This window comes from Vanessa tameamea, chromosome 12 (genome assembly GCF_037043105.1).
Source record: "Vanessa tameamea isolate UH-Manoa-2023 chromosome 12, ilVanTame1 primary haplotype, whole genome shotgun sequence".
NCBI classification, from domain to species: Eukaryota; Metazoa; Arthropoda; class Insecta; order Lepidoptera; family Nymphalidae; genus Vanessa; species Vanessa tameamea.
In genome coordinates, this window is record NC_087320.1 from 10,517,725 (window position 1) to 10,540,008 (window position 22,284).

Genomic DNA, 22,284 nt, shown 5'->3' on the forward strand with positions numbered 1-22,284 from the left:
AAATTGTTATGAGGAAATCTGCATATTACGGAAGGTATTCTAAAAAAATATCGCGTCCGACTATTTTTATTTATAAAACGTGTTTTATGTCTATATTTTTTGCCGTACAGTAACTCATTTTTTTTTACACACAGATATATATGTACTTATATAAATTGCCAATAATTTGTTCGTTTGCCAACGAACGTACATTGTGCTTTTAACTATATCTATATTCATATTATAAAAGGTAAAATTTGTTTCATTTTATGTATGGGTAAACGAACGATCAAATTTTTTTTTTTACTATTACCTAGCTACATTATTCCTGAATGACAAAGGGTGTACATTATTTTAAATATTTTATATTTTGTATATTTGTATATTATTTTCTTTATTAAAAATTGCAACCTGCGAAACCGTGCGGGTCGCTAGTTTATTATATAATAATAAATACATAAACACAAAGAGGAATTTCCTAAAGATTGATAATTAAAGAAATTTTAAAATACCACAAGGAAAATTAACAAAGTACAAAGAATATATTAAACAAACGTACAGATTCCACATTGTCCTTGGTTTATTATTAATTGTGCTCAATAGCGATGCAGTAGGAACTGAGTGGCTTTTGTCCGCTGAATAACCTCGCAACCGTACAGCCTGAGTTTAACAGCTGATGCATCTAGTCACAATATGCTATGTATATACATGTATGTATTATCGTACTGGATTAGAGAGAGACCGTGTGACTAGATTTAATATTTATAAAATGATCGTGGGAGAGTTTATGAGAAACGAAAAGGATTATCTCGATTATAATATAATATATTATACTTATGTTTTACCAATCTATATTACATATAATAAAATTGGAGTGTCTGTTTGTAATATTAAATTAACCGCTTTTTACTAAATGCATATGTATGTATACACGGGACATATACTAAAATAACATTTGTTTCAATTTTTGTCTGTATGTTTGTTCCGGTTAATCTATGGAACGGCTGGACCGATTTTGACGGGACGCTCACCGGCAGATAGCTGATGTAATAAGGAGTAACTTAGGCTATTACAATAATTTTTTTGTTACATTCAAACGCGCACGAAGTCTCGGGCACAGCTAGTATTATATATAGTTACATAGACTGATATTGTTATTATTTAATTGTATGTCAATTTGCAATATTTTATTTACTTTGGATTATTTAGTACAAGTATGAAACATAACGAATTATATGTACAAGACAAGATGTTATAGCGATTGTAATAATATTTAAGTAATCTCTGGGTCATTTCATCTCATTACAACATATTTAAAAAAATATATTCAAAAATCCGATTTTATCTTCATTCGAAAGATGTATTACCACAGTATATACAAATAGAGAGGTCCTTATGATTATTTCCTGAGCATTTGGTTGGTTTTTAAATGTGATGCCGATTATTCTCTTCATTCCACTAAGAGCAGGATACGATTGACAAAATAAACTTAACTAATGACGTAGCATTAGTTGTTATAATAATAATACTCTTTAACTATATTACGTATAAAATACATGTTTATTTGCTAAGAGATGTCTTAGTTCTCACTGCTAATGGCTTCTATGGAAAGAGAAAATACAAGTCATAAAATAAAATAAAAATACATGTCTAAGTCATCTTGAAAAATAATAGAAAATAAAAACATAATAATTTAACCCTTAATGTTTTTTTTTTTACTGAAACAGTTCTGTTAACCGGGGCTTTTTTCGCATACGCGAACATGGCGCCCTGGTTGAGGATTCATTATGAGGATACAAATAATAATAATAAATAATAACAATATATATAAAATTAAAAACTATACATTCCATCAATACGTGCAAAAGATCATCAGGTACATTACAAGTTGTGCCCAGACCGAAGCAGCAGAATTAATTTTGTTTCATTAAAGTTGATGCTACAAACAGTTCTGTTAACTTTCATTACATCGATATTAACTTGGTAGTAGTACCAACACGTCAGATATTCTAACAACAGCAATAATTAGTACTGTTGTATTGAGCCAGTGTAACTACAGGCACAAGGGCCATAATATGTGTATGTAAGGTATGTTTAATATTTCTTGCAACGCCTACCCGGTGACCCATTTGCTTGTCGGAATATATCCTTAATAATATTATAAAGGCGAAACTTTGTATGTATGGATGTTTGTTACTCTTCAACGCAAAAAAAATTAAATGCCACTTATACATCAGAATAACACATAGGCTTTAATTTATAAAGATATTGTGTGAATAATACCTAGAACGCGAGCGTAGCCGCGGCCGAAAACTAGTATATTATAAAAAAAGTGTAGCACTCTGTCATCACGATAATAAACGCAATGGATGTAAAATATTGATATGGAATAATACCATATTTATTGTTAGCAAAAATTACCACATTTCCAAGGATATTATAAGGCCATGATTACGCATTACTCCCGGGGGTATTTATATTAATTATTCCACAAAGCGATGCATTTTGAGTCTGAGTTTCTATTGTTTGCTTAATTATTTTGCACTTCGGACAGCTTCGAGGCTTCGGAGCAGAATATACTGAAAATAAATGCAGCGTTTTCATTTTAGTCGATTTCTTAAAATATCAAATACATTTTATCATCGTATAGGATCGATCATAGAACAACCTAAGAGTAACTATAAAATATATGTACATCTGTACCAACAGTGCGATTCCATATATGTGTGTAATACGCAATTTTGACATGTGTCTCCTATACATTTGAAAAATATAATTTTCCATGTCGTTCTACGGTGAGTTGCGATTTTCTTACATAATACTGTAAGATTTAAGATACCGTTCAAATAAATAACATTAAATAACGAAGAATAAACAATCGGCTATATAGTTAAATACCTAATACATATATGTATATAGATACTTAGAAAACATAAAATACATTAATAAAAAAACATATTATTCAATACACGATTATATAGATGATAAAAAAGGATGGAGCTAATATTGTTGTCTTCCAGGCAGGATATATTTATTATATACAAATATAATTGAATTTAATTAACATAACAGTGAAAAAGACAAACTGAGTTTCTTGCCGGTTCTTCTCGGTAGAATCTACATTCCGAACCGTTGGTAGCTTCACTTAATATAGTTTTGTAAAATAATGACTAAAAAGGTTACTTATAAAATTGAATAAAGTATATTTTAGTAACTGTACAGCTTTTTTAAAGTGGATCCGGTATTTTTATATGAAATTACAAAATAAAAAAATGTATATTGTTACACAGGACAACTAACGTAGTATCGATATTAAAATGAGGTCATTGTTTTCATATATTATTATTAAATAGTTACTAGAATTAAATCCTCTGATTGTTAGATAGTCATGCAGATATAACGAAGTCTAATGACGTCGTCGCAATATTCGTAGCGGCGTAGCACAAAGCAACGCTACGTAGTCGATCGCACTGCGGTGCAATGAACTGACAAATTCGCATTGCTTCAGTTGACTTCACAAAACAAATCAATTTGTTTTGCTTTTTTATTCATAGTCTGAGTGGCTTTGTAGTTTAATTTAACTTCGTAAAAATAAATGCCCGGGGTATTGTTTTTATTATTTATAACAGATCATGGTCGACGAGTAACGCAAGTTGTTGTCGTTGAAACTCCCGTAAGAAGGTCCAACATTGCCACTGTAAAATAAGTTCCTTAGACTGTCAATGAAGAACTGATTATGAGAATTAAGACGTTATGATCATAAACATAATATACTTGCAATTATTTTAAACTTATGGTTGTGCGCGGTATCTATCTCGCTTACTCACCCTTCAAACTCAAACGCAAAATTGCGAAGTACTTCTGCTCAACGATAGATTAACCGATAAATGGGTGTTACATTTCCAGACATGCTTGTGTGGTATTTAGTTTCTGATATATATTATGTAGTTTCTAAATTAATTCCTTTCTAGAACATAAATATACTTACATTTTGATTGTGATGCTGTCTGGCAAACAAGACATAAAAGGCACATTAAAGAACGTCAATCACATTATACGTAAGATTCAACATTGAGACGGACCGATATAGGAATAAATAAACAAATAAAAATATTCTACGTAATGAGAGTACAAAATGTATTTTTATACTTTTAGGTGATTCGTGGTGGGCAGCGGACGGCCGCGGCGCAATCACACATGCTGACGATATGGTAATATTAAACTCTAACAAAGACAATTGTCTTTTTTTATTTACTGGACATGACGAAGAAATTTGTATGAGCAATACTTTTGTAAAGAAATGTTTTTTTTTTTAATTTACATGTTACAGGTATGCTCAAACCCTAATGGACCGATTCCGATGGAATTTTCTTTTTGCCTATTTTGGAAGCAGAGCTGAGCTTATTTTTAATGTATGTATATTTTTATAAATTCAAATAGGTAGCAACAATATTCATTCATAGATTTCACATTTAACGAAAAATATTCAAACGATGTGATAAAAGTCGCGAAGGAAGGGAATGCCTGTATCAATAACTTTATCCCTTATTTTTATTGTTATAATTTAATTCTATAAGAAAAGATTGAAAATTATTTCGAATGCATCATTTAATGGAACAATTCATTTCATTCAAAGACATATTTTATACATTCAGTAGTGTTTTAATTCATACATTTTGTAGCGAATAATTAATGAATGAATGAATGTATAATTTTTTCGGACAAAGATCGTATTTATAGAACTAAGAACACGAGTCCTAATTTCATTTCAATATTTTAATTAATTGTAAAATATTGTGTACATTTTTATTCGTTTTATTATTTCGTTTCGATTATGTGATTACATTTAAGTTTTGTATGTCAAAAGAGTATTAAAAAAAAATTGTAACATTAAAACAAATCCGTGAAAAATAATATATTGTAATATAATTTTGTATGATTTGTTATATGTACAAACATATTAAAAATATCATTTTTTTATTATATAAGAATTATTTACATTAATTATATGAATAAATATATATCTACGAATTAAAATTAGCTACAGTACAAATAACGAGCGCGTCGTGTGCAGAATTCTAGCAGCATTACATCTCTGAATCGCAAATCCGATACACTTGAACGAACTCTTGTCACTCGTGGAGGATGTATATAATATATTAAAAAGGAAAGGGTCGTAACATCTTCCCAAACTTTATGGTGAATGACGATGTATGGAATCGTTAATATTTCTTAGCGTCTATGTGTATGAACAGTCATGACCACTCATGATTCATATGCCAGTCGTAATATAAATTAAAAAAAAAAGTTTTGTTAGTATTTGTTCTTGCGATATTTCTATTTTTTTTTCTATTTATACAGTATGCAAAATACATTTAAATTACCGGAGAGACAATCTCAGATGACACAGACATATTATGTAGATTATAAGTAGAGGCAGGATTACCGAAGTAGTTCCGTCGCGCTGCTCTGAGGGGCTGAGGGTACACTTATGCAAAAGCTTGCTTACTTACAGGATTTTAAATCATGTTTTTAGGTTAACAGTTTCTCGTTTTGCTTTTTTTATTGCGTGCAATTAAACTTTATAAAATTTTGTAATGTTGGGTTAGGTTATAAAATACTAAGTAAATTGTTTTATCTCTATCTTGATATAGGTATCTCATAGCGTATTTTGGTTTATGGCAATTATAAGAAAGTTGTATTTTAAATGAAATCCATCTGGCATGAAATTCTATATTACTACTTTTACTTATAAACGGGAAAAATTAATTTTTTTAATTGCAATAACTTTTAACATTTTCAAATAGCGCCATCTATGAGTTTTCGCGGGAACCATCTCGTAACGGTTGGAATAAACATTGGTTATCAAGTTCTTGCACCACCTACTAGATGGCGCTGATTTATAAAATTAATGTTTTTTCACGTAAACCAGTAAATTTTGATAATACAAAATATTGTTTTAACAGGATACAGTATGGCCGCGGCACATTGGCTCAACTCGCTCGGATACCTGTCGCTGTCGGTGCTATGTCTCCTCGCCACTACTCTTCAGGTCACAAGCGGTAAGTAATATATTCTTCATATTATGGTATTTCAATTATTTTATTTTATTATTTCAATTTAATAGATTTTAATATTGACAACATAATATTTTATAAATTAAAAGTATTGTCTATACATATATAATGTATAAATTCCCTGATATGTATGAATTCATTATGTTGTATTTATTTTTAATTATTTCAGTATGTACATTGTATTTAAAATAAAACAAAATTGAATAAATTTCAATTACTTATTTAACATCAATAAAATTAGCAAGGCATGTTCACCAATTAGTATTACAATAGTGGCCAGTATGAATTGAATATTGTTATTCGTTGGAATTCAAGACTCTACAGTGTTTAATGACACTCAGCGAACTCATTATGCGGAGATGCAATTAATTATTTGTCAGAATTTGTAAATACCGTGCAGTGAATTTGTGCACTGTAGAACCTACGTGTTTATGACACACTCGTTGGCATTCTTACCTTCTTCGGTCTGCTTTGGGTCAAGTTATCATTATCAATTAAATAATACGCCTCTTGTTTAAAGCGTACATTTTTATCAATAAAATATAGCTTGTCACTCTACGGTCTAGAAAGTATTTAAATGTAAAGATTCACGACGTCTTGCGGAGTAGAAGACAAACCAAAAAATAGAATTTCCTAATTATGGTATAAGTATAAAATAAAACACTAACTGTTTAATTTGACCTGAAGCCCTGAATTTAAATTCGGAGTCTTAGAATTTTAGAACCGTTTGATCTCTTTCGTTTCACTCATATTGCTGATTCATCGGTTTATGAGGGTGAAGTAAACACTAAAGTATGTGAGACACCTCCGCTTTGACGAATTCGGCGGGTGAGATCTTTAGTTTATAAGTTTTTTTTTATAATTCCCTATAAAATTACTTCTGCTTTACAACCAGTTAAATGTACGGTTAGTATTTCTTATCTGTATACCAACGAAACGTTAGACATGATCATCTGAATTTGCGATTTAAATGAAATTTTTGAATGTTTTCTCTATTTATCTATTTTTTTATATATCTCTTCGTCTAGTTATATATGAACTATACGATATATTGTGACGTCATCATTATGTTATTACTAGAATTATGTAGATTCAATATGACATGGTATATATAGGACAAATCTATAGGATTTCTATTCAAAAGTAGATAATTTGCGACAAATTGCGACCAAAACGAAATGAATTTTCGGTCACTGATTTTAAACAATTAGACTTTTATCGGTAATCATCTGTAATATACATCCGCACTAATCATTTTGAATATTTTCATTTCATTGGTTATTCAATTTCATTTTAACAAAATATGAACTCTAGTTATGTTGGTCGAGCAGAAAAGGAGATACAAATAAAATTGCACAATACCTTAATAGTAATTTTATTATAAGACATTTAAGAGTTTACCAATGGCTTTTAATAGGTATTTAACTGATGTGCGTCGCAATATCTATGATCGTAATATAACCATAAAGTATAATTAATTGATTCTAATAGTTGTGTCAACTTAGCAACTTATGATTTTAGTTGTGTATTTATTTGTAATCTCTAAAAGACACAGAAAAAAGGCGCTCGAGTAGGTATGATTATAATAATAATGTCCTAATTACGACCAACTAAGATCTTATTTTCAAATACTTTTAATATATAGCATAAAATCTAATAAAATAATAATAATCGTAATAATGACATAAATAATTCAATATAATACATAACTTTTATAGGTAAACAGGTTACATATTAATAATATATTATATAACTGATTAGACTAAATGTTAAATAATAAAAGATACAATAAAAGTGTAAAATTGAAAACAATTAAATATATTTCTGAAATAATGAAGTATTGAAATCAAAAAACATATTCTTGATAATAATAATAATAACCCCGAAAGGAAAACATTATCGAGCTGTAGTTCCTTTATATATTTACATTGTTTTTAAAAGGATTTAATATTAATTATTTCGTTTCCACAAACGCGTTGTCTTTGAATTTGTACGATATTTATGTTTATGATTCCGTCTTTCGTTAATTGCAATAAAACTATTCCAATTTTTCATATACTTATTCTTAAAGCAGTATTTCATATGAAGTCTGCATTTAATAGCGAAGTCAAGCCATTTCACGGTACTTAAGAGGTTGCAATGTTTAATGACAGTTCTGGACTAAGAAGTCTTATTCCAAGAAGTATTACTGCCCGCATTCATACAATTCACTATTTTCGAACTTAATTTATAACTTTGAGCATTAAATTTAGTATATATACAAAAAATATTAAAGGTTTTTATGTGGTAAGGACTTAATAGAAATTTTCAATATATTTTTATCTTTTAACTAGCGACCCGCCCCGGCTTCGCACGGGTGCAATGATGATACTAAATATACTATAGAATGTCTTACAACGTTCACAGTTTTTTAGTCGTTAGACAATGCAAACCGCTATGACCTTGCGTTTTAGATCTGTAATATCTTCGAAAATATTCATTTAAATTACATGTTGTAAGGGCCATATTAATCTATATTAAATTCAGAATAATTTTGAGGTATTTAATTGGATAAAGATTAATGCTGTATTTCTCGTAAAAATAAACTGTACAATACTGTAGTACATTATTTTGATCTATCTATAGCGTTTTTAACGTCGGCGAAACTGTTATCGGAAAATTAAAGGTTAAATACGTAATTAAGTGTAATAGTGTTGTATTATAAATAAAGATATATTAATCATAAACTCTCAGTAGTGCACAATATAGCTGAGCTATTAGCAAATCGCATGCAATACGTAAATCTAAAGTTTGTTTATCTTTTTTCCTACTTCCATCGGAATAGGCTATAAGTTGAATATACTCGCAGTACTCGGGATTGTATGTGTTTCAAAATATGGAATTAACAATGGCGGTTAATGTGTATTCATGTATTAATCTCGGCTTGTTATTTATCGTCTTAAAGATTATATAAGCAGTTATAATGATAATATTATGTTCCATGGAATATTCATGTTCTGTTATTGTAAATATTGTTAGACCAATTACCCGTATTAAAGCAACATATGAGCACTTAAGTGGAGTCCACAAACGAGACACAGATACCCACTTAGGGACCTCTATCCTGAGTGTCTCGTCCTTGTCTAGTACACTAGTAAAATATCTTCTATCCCATTCTAGCGTCAGGCATCGATCAATAAGGGTTCAGATTGTAAATTCGAGTAAGAACCTCGGTAAGGGTATGAAAACGTCTAATGATGTTTTATGGTTTTGCGTGAAGAGATACTTTTTCTTGTACATTTTATGCGCTACTTTATATTGCAACGCGGGGAGGCTGTATTGAAATAGATGGTTTATGTTCACTTTGATGACTTGGGATACATTTTCTTTATGGATTCTACAAATTTATTTATAAGAGACAAGCTCAACTATAATACACTCCAATAGGAAAAGGAATAAAAATAAACAAACCTTAGATTTACATTTCCCATGCGATTTGCTGATGTATTTTTGTTATCACTGCTGATTCACACCTCATTCGTCTATATTTATTTCTAATAGAACAATATTCAACTTATACCCAGTCGAATTTTACTTTCAATGTTCGATTTAACATCTACGATATTCGAAATGAAATCACGAATCCACGAATAGTGAATACCATAAATAACCTTTACTTTTTCTGTCGTTAGAATTGACTACAGTGATGTCTATTCTATTTTGAATGTCGAACTTAGAACCTAACTCAGATATTTAAAATGATTACAAATTAAAAAACAATTATCGAACAAATTATTGTGCTAATTACAATAAAACGTCCATACTAAAGTTATAAGTGCGAAAGTAAGTCTTTCTGTAACCCTTTCACAGCCAAGCCATTGAATCGAATTTAATTTAATTTGGCACGATACAAACTTGAACGCTTAGAAGGATAATTTTTATAGCTAACATCTAATGACCAATCACTGAAAAGCGATCGGAGCCGTGGCCGGCGACTAGTAACCTATATATGTCACAATCATAATTAGTAGTTAATGAACAATTCAAAAATCAAATAAAAATGTATACGACTAGATTTTTAGAGAAGAACATTCTACTAAAATATTAAAAGTGAAGCTACGAGTAGTTGCTAGTTACGATTTAGAATATATATTATATTATTATGTCGTAAGTGACGTAATTGGCTGCTGTTAAGACATATTTTATAATCTGTTGCGCTAAATAAATTTCATTGTTTACTGGTAAATGTTAAATTATAATTATTCAAATTCTAAGTATAAAGTCTGTAAAAAATGTGTATAATATTAGATCTGATTTACAGATTTTTTTTTTTATAAAACTGTATAAAATAGACTGTCAGAGAAGTTAGAAATAAAAGCGTTGTTGCCACCGACCATTTACAAATGCACTCAAAAATAAAATCAAAAGCAAAGTATTCTTTATAGTAGCCTCATAAAACCACTTTTGTGTTTGTGTTTAATTAAATATAGATTTATCATCTATGAGAAGTTTTAATCCAGGGCGCCAATTCTATTAGCAAATGTCAACTGTCAAATGTCTGTCACTCGATCGCAATCGAATCGAAACGTAATCGTTGCTGTTCAGCCATTTTCCTTTTCCTAATCTACGAACATAATGATCCAGTTACAGTTCGGTTGAAGTTGGACCGGAATATAATCCGGATCGTATCATTGATATATGTATATGATTAGAATTGGCCCATAGTTACGATTAGTCTCGGTTTTATTTTTGCGAGGAATAGTCGAAGGTCGGAATGGAATCAATAACGTATCATAATCATTATATATTAGAAGGAAAGGCCCTCCGTATCATTCTGACATTGTCAATCATGAAAATTAAAAATATAGTAATGATCTTTATTAAAATGTTAATATTATGTTACTCACCCGTCATTCATTTTTCATATTTATAAACTATTAGCAGAATCGACAGTTTTAAATCGATTTCTACTTTTAATTGTTATAGAGTTGTAATTCTATTTTAACCGGTTAAAACCGGTATTGAGAATAAAACTAAATAATTTCACTAAAATAAATAAAGGATTTTACAGACTCTGTAAACTATTCCATATACAAAGTTCACGGGAACAAAGTTGCGGTCATAGTTATAACTACATAAGTATCGAGGTATGTATTGTTCTTCAGCACGCAGTATGCCACAAAGGACCTGTTATGCTATGAAGTTGAAAACCGCTTTGTTATAACGCATTATTGCGTTGTATTTTTTTAGTTTATTAATAACTAGGTCGAGATGTTAGTTTTATACGCATAGATTCCGTAACAAAATTCCGTTGCTTTACATGTGCCGTATATTATATTTTACATTTTATTCTACACAAGATTACATAGATAATGAAAATTGTAAAGATGCTTTGTTGAATTAATTTAACCGTATGTTATTAATGTTTTTTTTTGTTAAATTAAATAATGATAGCTAACAATTAATTTAATCCATTAAATTAAATTCATTATTTTGGGCTAAAATTGATCTATAATTAGTTTTTATAACCTGTTCGGTATTGCTAAACTCCCAGGAAGCTTCCAAAGAAGACTCCAAATTTTAACCAAATCGGGGAAATCGTCTCATATATGGCAACACAATTTAATAATAACCTCCATATATAAAACATCATGGAATATATTTCAATTATTTTAATAAGCAATATAGAACTATATGTTATTATATAGTTATAATTTTTATATGGTAGGCAATGTTTTAATTGTTTCACTATCAATGCATAGCTTTGGAATCTAAAAGTTCGTGGAATTTTAATGTAGTTTAAAATTTGATTTGAACAAAAATATGGTCAAAAAACACAAGTTATATGATGACCGGTGACGCAGGCAACTAGCATCCGGCGTGGATTCCACTGCCCTCCTATTATTGTCAAAAAAGTCAAAGAAAAAATCAAACATTCAATATAGAAGCGTAAAACTTGCTTATTGGTTGTTCACAATCTACCATCGGTTCGGAAATAGATACCTGAGAAGAACGAATGAAAGAAAATCAGTGGGATTTATTAAGAAATATGAGTTTCATTACGATAAGAAATTACATGTTATTTATTATCTTGAAAAAGGAGAACTAAGAAAATAATGATGGTTCAAATAAAATAGCTCCTATTTTATTTGAACTTATAGAATACATAGAGTTTAAAATTATGATTTAATAAGACCGTAGCTTACTTATATATATTAGAAGTTAACTGTATATAAAAATCTTACTTATAAACGGTATTCATAAATACTATGGCACGTCTAGTGGATAATTAGTATAAAGCGAACGAATGTATAATATATAAATAATATACAGAACCCTACAATTAACGTGACCAAACGAACTTGTTGGAATTATTTATAATATAATTTTATATAAATATATATAGATGACCTGTATCTAAACTTAGATTTGTGGAATTGAATTTCAGATCGAAGATGCATCTCTAAGATCTCAATATTTACCGAGAACTTGAATTTCTAACCTTCTCGTACGATTCAACTCGTAGCGTTATTTGAATCACTGTATAGCATGGAATGAAAAATAAAATATGCGTATAAAAGAGTTATATTAAAATTAAAAAATAAACAACACTTTATTCAACAATATTTCAAAAGCTCAAAAGACTATAAAACATGTGATTATTAACCGAAGATAGCAGGTTTAAATCCAAGTTCTTCTTGATGGTAGGACTTTTTTGTAATTCCATCTGGGTAGTTACCTCTCAATCATCATATATCTACCGCCAAACAGCTATACTGTTATTGTTCACTGGTTTAAACGGTGAGTAAGCCAGTGTAACCACAGGCACAGGTGATCAGGATATCACCTTAATCCAAAGGTTGGTGGTGCATTGGTATTGTAAGGAATGGTTAATATTTTGTTACAGAATCGATGTCAAAGGGAAAATGGAGACCAGTTGTCATCTGGTAGCCCATATTCAAGTCCAAATACGACATAAAAAAATGTATTGCAAGTGTCACAAAACATCTTACAAGTGTCACAATATGAAACTATGCCATGTGTATACACAGCGTAGCCTGATGGAAAAACCTCTAAACATTTTCCATAAGAGAAGAGAAATACTTAGTGTATCAGTGGAAAATTTATAGACCCTTATTTATATTTATTTAATAAAATTTAAACGTAAAAGCCTGATATAAACTACTTATATGCAGAGAAACCGAACAAATTATTTGTAATTGAAATCGCTGAGATGTTTTCAGAGGAGCTTTAAACTTCAGTCAAAGGAGATATTATTTTTATTGAACATAAAATTCTCTTTCATGTTAATTTGATATTTAGATATATTATATAGTAGAAACTTATAATTTTCTCTAAATGAAAATTGCTATTTCAGGTCGATTTATAATAACCAGTGTTTGCTCAGTTATCGAAAGTCGACCGCAATAATTATTGATATGAGGATAGATTATACATATGATTTTTTGCTTGGTTTCAAACATAATTTTACTCTTAATAAGCAGATATGGATTGATAAGAAAATAATCTAAAAAAAAAAAAAACTGAAAATCGGCCGACAAACAGAAGGGAAAACTATGAACTGTTTTGTTTTTGCCTATATAATGAAATAGTTGTCGCCCACGGCTTTGCTTGCGTTTCAGGGTTTGGTCGTCATGTGTTAGGAGTAAAAACCTTGCTTCATATCAAATTTCATCTATTTCGATTCAGTGATTTGTAAAAGAGCTTGTTGACTTCCAGGCAGGATATATTACATACATATATAATTGTATTTAACTAACATGACTGTATTTTTAGATGTTGAAAAAGTGTAACTACTGAGTTTCTTGCCGGTTCTTCTGGGTAGAATTCTACATTCCGAACCGGTGGTAGCTTCACTTAACATAGTTTGTTAAATGACGATTCAAAAGTGCTTGTAAAAGCCTGCTTGAATAAAGTATATTTTGTTTTGATTTAGCAACAAAAAGGGTTTCTTTCGCATTTATAATATAACTTTAAATGTTTTAATAATAAAATATCTTAAGTAAAAGCACAGGAGCGATTTGTAAGCAGGTGAACTGTGAGTCTGTGGTTTAATTGCTGAAAATCGAGACCGGTGACCTTCAAGATGCCACTAGACCCGGCCCGGACTGCGCAACAGGCATGTGCACCACTTTCGCATGATAGAATAAAAGCAATAACACGCGTCTCGGCAATACTTGACACGCTGTAGATTTGTTTGTAATGAAACAATAAATCTCTTGATGTCAAAGTTAGGTATTTTATTTGAAAATAGAAAAACCCGACCGACGTGGTCCTGTCCGTATTATATATTAAGATGATTTTTAAATATACATTTAATCAATATACGAATTAACCGTATTAGCTTTTTACAGTTCATTTTAAGCTCTACAATATTAGATTAAAAAACATTAATGTATATTTATATATATCACCGTAGAATTGTAAATACCGTTAGATTGTTATCTATATCGCGAAATTGTAAACTGCCTAAATATTGTCAACGGTGATTTAACTCAAAATAAAACGTCAAAAATTTCGATAGTTTATGATATATTTTAGTTTTTTTTGTTGTTGTAGGTATATTGTAGATAGTGTTTTTTTATAGTAGATAGTGTTTTTTTATAGTAGATAGTGTTTATAATTTAACTTTAATTAGCTTCGGTAGATTATAATCTACCGAAAAGTAACGCGTTAAAATGTAAGCAGTATGTTGCGGTTCACAATCTTTCGACAGTTCACAATCTCGCGAGATAGATTATAATCTAACGGTAGTTACAATTTTCCGGTGACATATATAAGTCAACATTTCGTATATTTGAATATAATGTAGCCTTACTAAATAATCTCTCACTCTTTTTAAATAATCGTGAAAATTTAAATAAAATTTAATTCGCATTCGCTTCGGAAATTACCAAATTACAATTCCATTCCATATTTACAATAATTTTATCTGTTTATAGTATAGACCATTAAGACACGATTGAATAATTTCGTTTCTCATTAAAAGATTTATTTGTATATATTTTTCTAGTACTGTAATTATCTCCGAGCTTCTTCATTTTTAAAATTGAAAACCAAACTGTCATTTCCATGAAGAGATAATGAAAAAGAAAGAAAAAACGTGCTGCTTTTCACGGGTTCCTATCAGTTTCCGAGGTAATTTTTGTCGAGTCTTTGTTCATATCAATCACCAAGGAAGTCCAATGACTCTATCAAATGAATGATAAAAGGAGAGCAACATAAATATAGTATAATTAACATTGTATACTTTCGTTTTTTATTTTCTTTATTTAGTACAAAATTTGACATAAAATCTTAAATTAGTAAGTAGAAAGAAACGAGTATCATGTCAATAATATGTTCTTAAGTTGAGGTCAAAATTGACAAGAAACTTTCATGGTTAATCTTACTAATATATATTATAAATGTAAAAGATTGGATGAATGGATTTTTGTTACTCAATCACACCAGAGCAGGTGAACGGATCTGAATGAAATTTGGCCCAGAGATTGATTAGTCTGGAATAGCACATAGGCTTTTTATTCCGGAAAAATATTGTTAACACCCTTCCCCTCATTCGAGGATAAGGTTGCGGATGAAAACTAATATGTATATATGTATGTGAAATCGAATGATTTGGTGTAGTAGAATGTCTGTGAGTTAGATGTCACACAAATAAATTACTTAACTCTATATTGGAGATATGTTTAAATTTAGACTTTAAAGAATGTGATACATTACTTTAAATGAATGCCATATGTGTATATAATAATCATATTTATTTGATATTATAAAGACTATCTGGTATTACAAAACTGCAACGAATTTATGAAATTCTGTACAATATTACTACTAAATATATCATAAGAGTTCATGATATTATTATTCTCATTTCACTTAAATTATTTATTGAAGAAATCCGTGATGTTGAGAAATATAGTTTTCCCAAAATGTCAAGAACTTAACGATATATAAAGTAATTAAGTTAATAATAATAACATTCCGGCTTAATTAAACAAGTTCGTATATATTATTATACATATACAAAAGTATAATATTTTCTTTTCAATATAATATAACATGCTATACAACATTGAAAGTCATAGCGGAGGCATATATGTGAAATTCAAGCGTCAATAGTGCAATGGCTTACAGGACATATAGCGATGTAGAAAGTCACAGGATCGATCCTGACACCTTGTGCTATTGTCGTCCCCAATCATAACACAAGTGATATACTTAAAAGGAGAGGTAAATAGGAATATCAGTAATTCCTTAATTCATTTGGGGTATTGCAACTATTCGTTTAAAAAAAATGAGAATATATTTAGATTTAAATGGCTACGCCTTAACCTTAAGTGGTGCTAATTAGTATGATTCGAAGTAATGAGGTATTTATTTTTTACATTACACATTGTGCGAGTTTTGAAGAATTAGCAAGTCGTCTAGCGCATGCGATACAATAATATGTTTTGTTAACAAACCCAATGTGTAATATTTAAACTGTCCGTAAGGCCTGTGTATATAAAATAGTTTTGTTCATTATATTTAATCTGTATATGTTTATATTTTTTTATAGAAGGCTTGTAAAGTTTTGTGTCTGAAATTGTCTATATAATGAATTATCTATTAACTAATAATAATTATTATTAGTTTTTTCTCTGACAATTTAACTAAATGGTAACATTTACATTCAAATCAAATCAAATCAATTTTATTTACACTTTATTTAAACCTTGAAATTCAATTATCTCTTATTTTCATTGCATTTTCTTATTCTATTATTAAAAGTTGCATATTCAATTTTGAATAATAGTATATTATTTATTGTATAAAAAAATCAGACAAAGTTAAAGGCCAGTACTAGTTGTTACGGATAATACAAGACAAGGTCTGTCATGAAAAATATTTACATTGCCATATTATTTGTTATATTTTTTGGTAAAACGTGTTTCTATAATATATGATAATAAATGTACGAGGACATTGCGAAAACTGCAGGTTACACCTTGAAATGAGGTAATTTTAGTTTAGTTTTTATGAGAAATAATCATATCATTAATATATTAGCTCAGTTAAAAATAATTAATCATCATCAATAAGATGTCAGTAAAGTATAGCGATTTTTAATAAATGATTTAATAAATATGTATGTTGAATTAGAAAAAATCCACTGTGCACTCAGAACGCACAATTAGATTTTTTTATTATTTAAAGTGTCAACCTTTTCCTGTTCCAAGAGGAATATTTTAAATAAGTTGCGTGCACTTACGTACGCTTCTCCGGCATGCTTAAAAGTAGTTTTAATCTAATTAAGTCTACTTGTTATTAATAAAGTAATAATAATTATTATGTTAAATGTAAATTCGTCTTTATTCACCACTACTATAACAATCACAAATTTAAACATTCGAAATTTAAATTTGTAACAAAATAAACGTCGTAAAATTTTATTTGTTGCCTATTACAACATGTACGTCGTCTATAAAGGTTAAATCATGTTAGCGAAAAATATAATAATATTCTAGAAAATGTATTACAGTAATTTGGATCTTTACTTGCATACGTAGCCCACATCTCATCAACTTTCTTTGTAAGTCATTGAAGAATCTGGGTGGGAATTTTAAGACTACGTCACATAGAATATCTTGTGATGGATTAAAGTCTAAATGTTCTATCTCTTGAAAGCCTTTATAGAATGCCTTTGTAAGCTATCTATGAGATTTTTCGGGTTCCGTGTTAAATATTGCCTTAAATTTATATATTTTTTAACTATTACTTCACTTCTTGGTTTAATACGTGTATTAAAACATTTTTTAGATATTTTGAAATAACTTTATGATTCCTATGTTTGTAGACCGTAACTAAATTGTTGTACTTAAGACTATTACTTCCCCTATAAAAAAACCCAGTTTTTTATTGTTATCACAGATTTGTGCAATGTCCATTCCAAATTAGTCTTTATGTTTATTCTTATAGAATATTTTATTAAACGTGTCCATTAATCTAGGTGCTAGATGTTATGATGCTAGATATAAGCACCTATATCATCAATAAAGTCACCTATATGTGGCGGATACCATAAGGTATCAGCATAAACATTCCCAGAGAGCGTTTATGTCAGAGAGCTGCCACTGCCCTTAAGACCTTAATACTTAATATATTATAATAACCTTATCTTACGTTTTCACCTATCTCAAAATTAATGACAAAAAGGCAGGACATTGCTAATGGCATATATTTAGCTGATGAGGATAAAAAATAATTTTAAAAAACAATAAGTATTTTTACATGATTATTTAAATTAAATCTTTCCAGAGGATCCGTACAATATTCCGCAATAAAAAGTACAGTCATTGCGTGAATGAAGGATATAATCGTCATCCACATAATATTTGTCAGGATATATTGTTTTAATTACATTCTGAAGCAATATTGTATTCACGAATTAATATCAATACGACAATTGCATTGGCAATTGACGAATTAAAACACGCCTCTTGCTGCAATCATGATATTTGGCCAATTACAAGACAGAAAGAAAAATTAAACTGTAAAATGAAATTAATTGGTATTCAATCAGAGCGCTCCGTCCAATCATAAATGAGGACAAATCATTTTTATTCATAAATGTTTCATTAGAATGTTGAATGAGATTTTCATACTGAAAATTCATTCATATTTCATAGATCTATATCGAATTTACATTTATTGATAAATTTTTAATATCAAAATTGTAGTTAAAGCAACTAAGCTGACGGGTGTGACATTTTAGAATTTTTATTTTTAGTCTAAAACGTTTTATGTTGATACGTTACGGAATATAGAAACATTGCATTTGGATGATAATTAATGTGAATGTTACTCCTGTTGCGGCTCGAAGAAGTTAATTATAAGTATACTTCTAATTTTTATTTTAATAGAGCGAATCAATTCTTAGTTTTTGTGTAATTTTTAATGTATTGTCTAAGTGTGATTTAGAAAATCAATTTAAAGTTTTTATTTCATCGAAGTGAAGAATATAGTGTTGTGGGCCGTCCCCAAATCCCGGCGATCCCGGATAATCCCAGGCGGACGGTCACAACTGATTCTGAACATAGACACTCAAGCTTGCATTACGATTCACTGATATCCTTCAGTTTATCTACTATTTTTCAAACTTTCCAAAAAAAAAAAATGCGTAAAATTGTATTATTTTCGTAAAGTATTCTACCGTGTTCTAACATATATATAAAATTAAACAAGTATTTCGGATTTTCTAAGCCTTAATATATTTGATAGTTTCGGTATCGAGATTAAAACCTTTTTATGAATAATCGGTTTTAATTTTTTTATTGAGAATAGAGAAACATTGAAAAAAGAATTAATTCTATCTAGTACATCAAATGCTGCTTATATGAGTGTGTGTACTTTATTATTTTGTTTGAGAGTGAAATAATAGTAAAATAATATGTGTTATAACTGTCAGATAAACTGTACCAAATATGTGGTTTGCTTAGCAAACTTTATATAATGTAACGTACCCTGTTTTATACGCAGAATATACAATTATTAGTCTTTTAGTTTTACTATAATTATCTAAAATATGGTCATACTATAATTAAAAGTGCATTTAATATATGAGGGCAATAATTTTAATTGTTCATATTTTATTATTAATTTTGTAAATCATTAAATAAAAAAAAAACATCTAATTTGAATAATATTTATAAAAATAGAGACAAGATGGCCCAGTGGTTAGAACGCATGCATCGTAACCGGCGATTGCGGGTTCAAACCCAGGCAAGCACCACTGATTTTTCATGTGCTTAATTTGTGTTCATCTCGTGCTCGGCGGTGAAGGAAAACATCGTGAGAAAACCTGCATGTGTCTAATTTCAACGAAATTCTGGCATATGTGTATCCATCAAAACTTTCTCCTCAAAAGGAGAGGAGGCCTTAGCTCAGCAGTGGGAAATTTACAGGCTGTTAATCAATCCTACCAATATAACCTGCCTTAGTACAGTTACATTTTGCCGAGAAATTACATTTCTCACGCCATTTGTCTTAGGCTTTCATTCCATCTTAATTACTGTTAACATATTTTTTTTATTTAAATATTGAGATAAAGACCTATCAAAATTGCATTCGCAGTAATTAATTTAAATTAACAGACTGACAAGATAAGAAAAAAACAATTTATCGCTTACAAAATTGCGACACCATAAAATTAAAAGTTGTCAAATAATACACCATATTTCCGTTATCTAAAGTTCAATATTTATATATAAGGTTCATATTATGTAGGTATTTTTTCATAAGTGAAAACAGCTCCTAAGACTTTGATGGATGAACGGCTGATGTTAATGGATTTTTTAAGTACTGATTCGCGTATCGGAACTTGCGAAGATTTTGACCTTATTATTCTTTATTTCAGGAAAAATACTACATTTATTTATTCAAAAGACTTTTTCCAAGTTCATAAAATTAAATTAAATAAATAATAAATACTTAGTTACATAAAAAATCTCTTTCAAAATTTGATCTGAAATAGAAACAATTAATGAATATTCACGTGTTATCCATACGGCCAATTTTTTAAAACTGTATTTAAACATATATATTCCGATTACTTTTATGAATAGAACAATATCGAAGTGAACGGATCATTGAACTCTTTCAGATTAAACAATCTTCGATCCAACCGAATGTATTAAAACAAGTAAACGATGAAAGTGTTGTTATACCAAGACGCGAATTAAAAATCAGTAGTTGTAAATAGGTAGTTTTTGTAATTATTCAATTCATCCGAGAGCCAGATGCGCGCACACGATTGAAAGGTTTCCCGCCCGCCCTAGTTACAGTGCTCGCTCAGTTTCAGTCAGAAACTTACGGAGATTGTACGTCCCTAGCGGACGAATCTCGCGCGCCGCGAATTTCAAATAAACCACAATATTAATTAATACCTTCACATTTATTAAATGTTAATATCACATTGAATATTTTTGAATTTTATTGCGGAATATAAAAGGCCAAATATAGTTATAGTTGTGTGTTGAATAGTGATTAATACTGTAGTTCGTATAGATTGTTTTATTTGTTATATTGTAATCGTGTATTTGAATGTGCTGAGTAACATCAAGTGAATACAAGTTATATTTATTTCTTCATGTTTAATATTTGGGTGCAAACATCAATGATGAGAAAAATACATCGATATATTTTTTTTATATTAAAATGTAGTTAAATTATTAAACAATAACCACAAACTGAATTATTACATTTGAAATAACTTGTGATATATCTTAAAAAATATAATTTAATTTGGACTTGTTTTAAATAACTTATATCATTTACACTTTAAGCAGTTACGAAAAACCTAATTTGTTAATAATACATAATTTACTGTTGGACCTACACATATGTACATACCTCGTACAAGCTATTTGTTGTTTACGCTACTACATTTATAAATAAGATACTTTACATACTTTTTATTTACTGTAAAATTATTTTTATTGTACGAGAGATAACTTTTAAATCGTAAAAGTCATTTAAAAAAATACGAAGGAAATCGAGTAATGAATAATTTAGTATAAAAACCTGGCAATAAAAATGCGAGTTGAAAATACACTTGATACCCATCCCAATAGAACCCAAACGTAGCCGATTTAAAATATTCTAATACTATTTTTAAAGCTGACATCCCTGTAGGTTTTCAGTTACATATTATTTCTAGACGGGGCGGTTATTTCAAATATCGAGCATTCCAAAATAGAATCGATTTTATAGTTCGGTGGCTGTATAAATGTTGTCCGTGTCATAATAAAAGAAACTGTTGATAGATATCTCACCTGTGGACATAACTTATCTCTCCTTTAAATACGGTTTTGTGTTAATACATTCATACTCATACTATAAAACGAAAGGCAGATGGAGCGCATGGATCATTAGAGTGAAGCAACAAAAGCCAATGAAAAGTCCCGGTAGTGCGAAAGGAGTCGTCGTTTCGTTTTTTTACCGAGTACTGCACTGGTTTTGTCTCGAAGATTTTTTTTAAATCGCGCTTTTAGGTTTCTTTTCCATTGTCCTGTCTTAAATTTAATTAAAAAATTAATAATCTCTACGTAATATAGGTAAAAATCAGCCCCTTTTTCAAAGGAATGTGAAAAGTCGTGTGACCGACAAAAAAACAAATAAGTCTTAAGTTAAAAGCTAAATATATTTTATTCTAGTAGACTTTTGAATCGTAATTTTACAAAGTTAA

General features: G+C 29.4%; 1 protein-coding gene across 4 annotated transcripts in view; it reads left to right on the forward strand.

The window, feature by feature from the left end:
- Positions 1 to 22,284, forward strand: part of LOC113398477 (uncharacterized protein) — a 99,355-nt gene that overhangs the window by 13,775 nt on the left and 63,296 nt on the right. For 2 of the 4 annotated variants that reach the window (XM_064216477.1, XM_064216479.1), the window contains exons 2-4: positions 4,135 to 4,190; positions 4,310 to 4,391; positions 5,946 to 6,041. In XM_064216477.1, coding sequence (XP_064072547.1) covers positions 5,954 to 6,041 — 88 coding nt within the window. In that variant the 5' untranslated portion in view covers positions 4,135 to 4,190; positions 4,310 to 4,391; positions 5,946 to 5,953. The remainder of the gene's footprint in view (positions 1 to 4,134; positions 4,191 to 4,309; positions 4,392 to 5,945; positions 6,042 to 22,284) is intronic. The other 2 variants (XM_064216476.1, XM_064216478.1) reach the window with 1 other exon arrangement.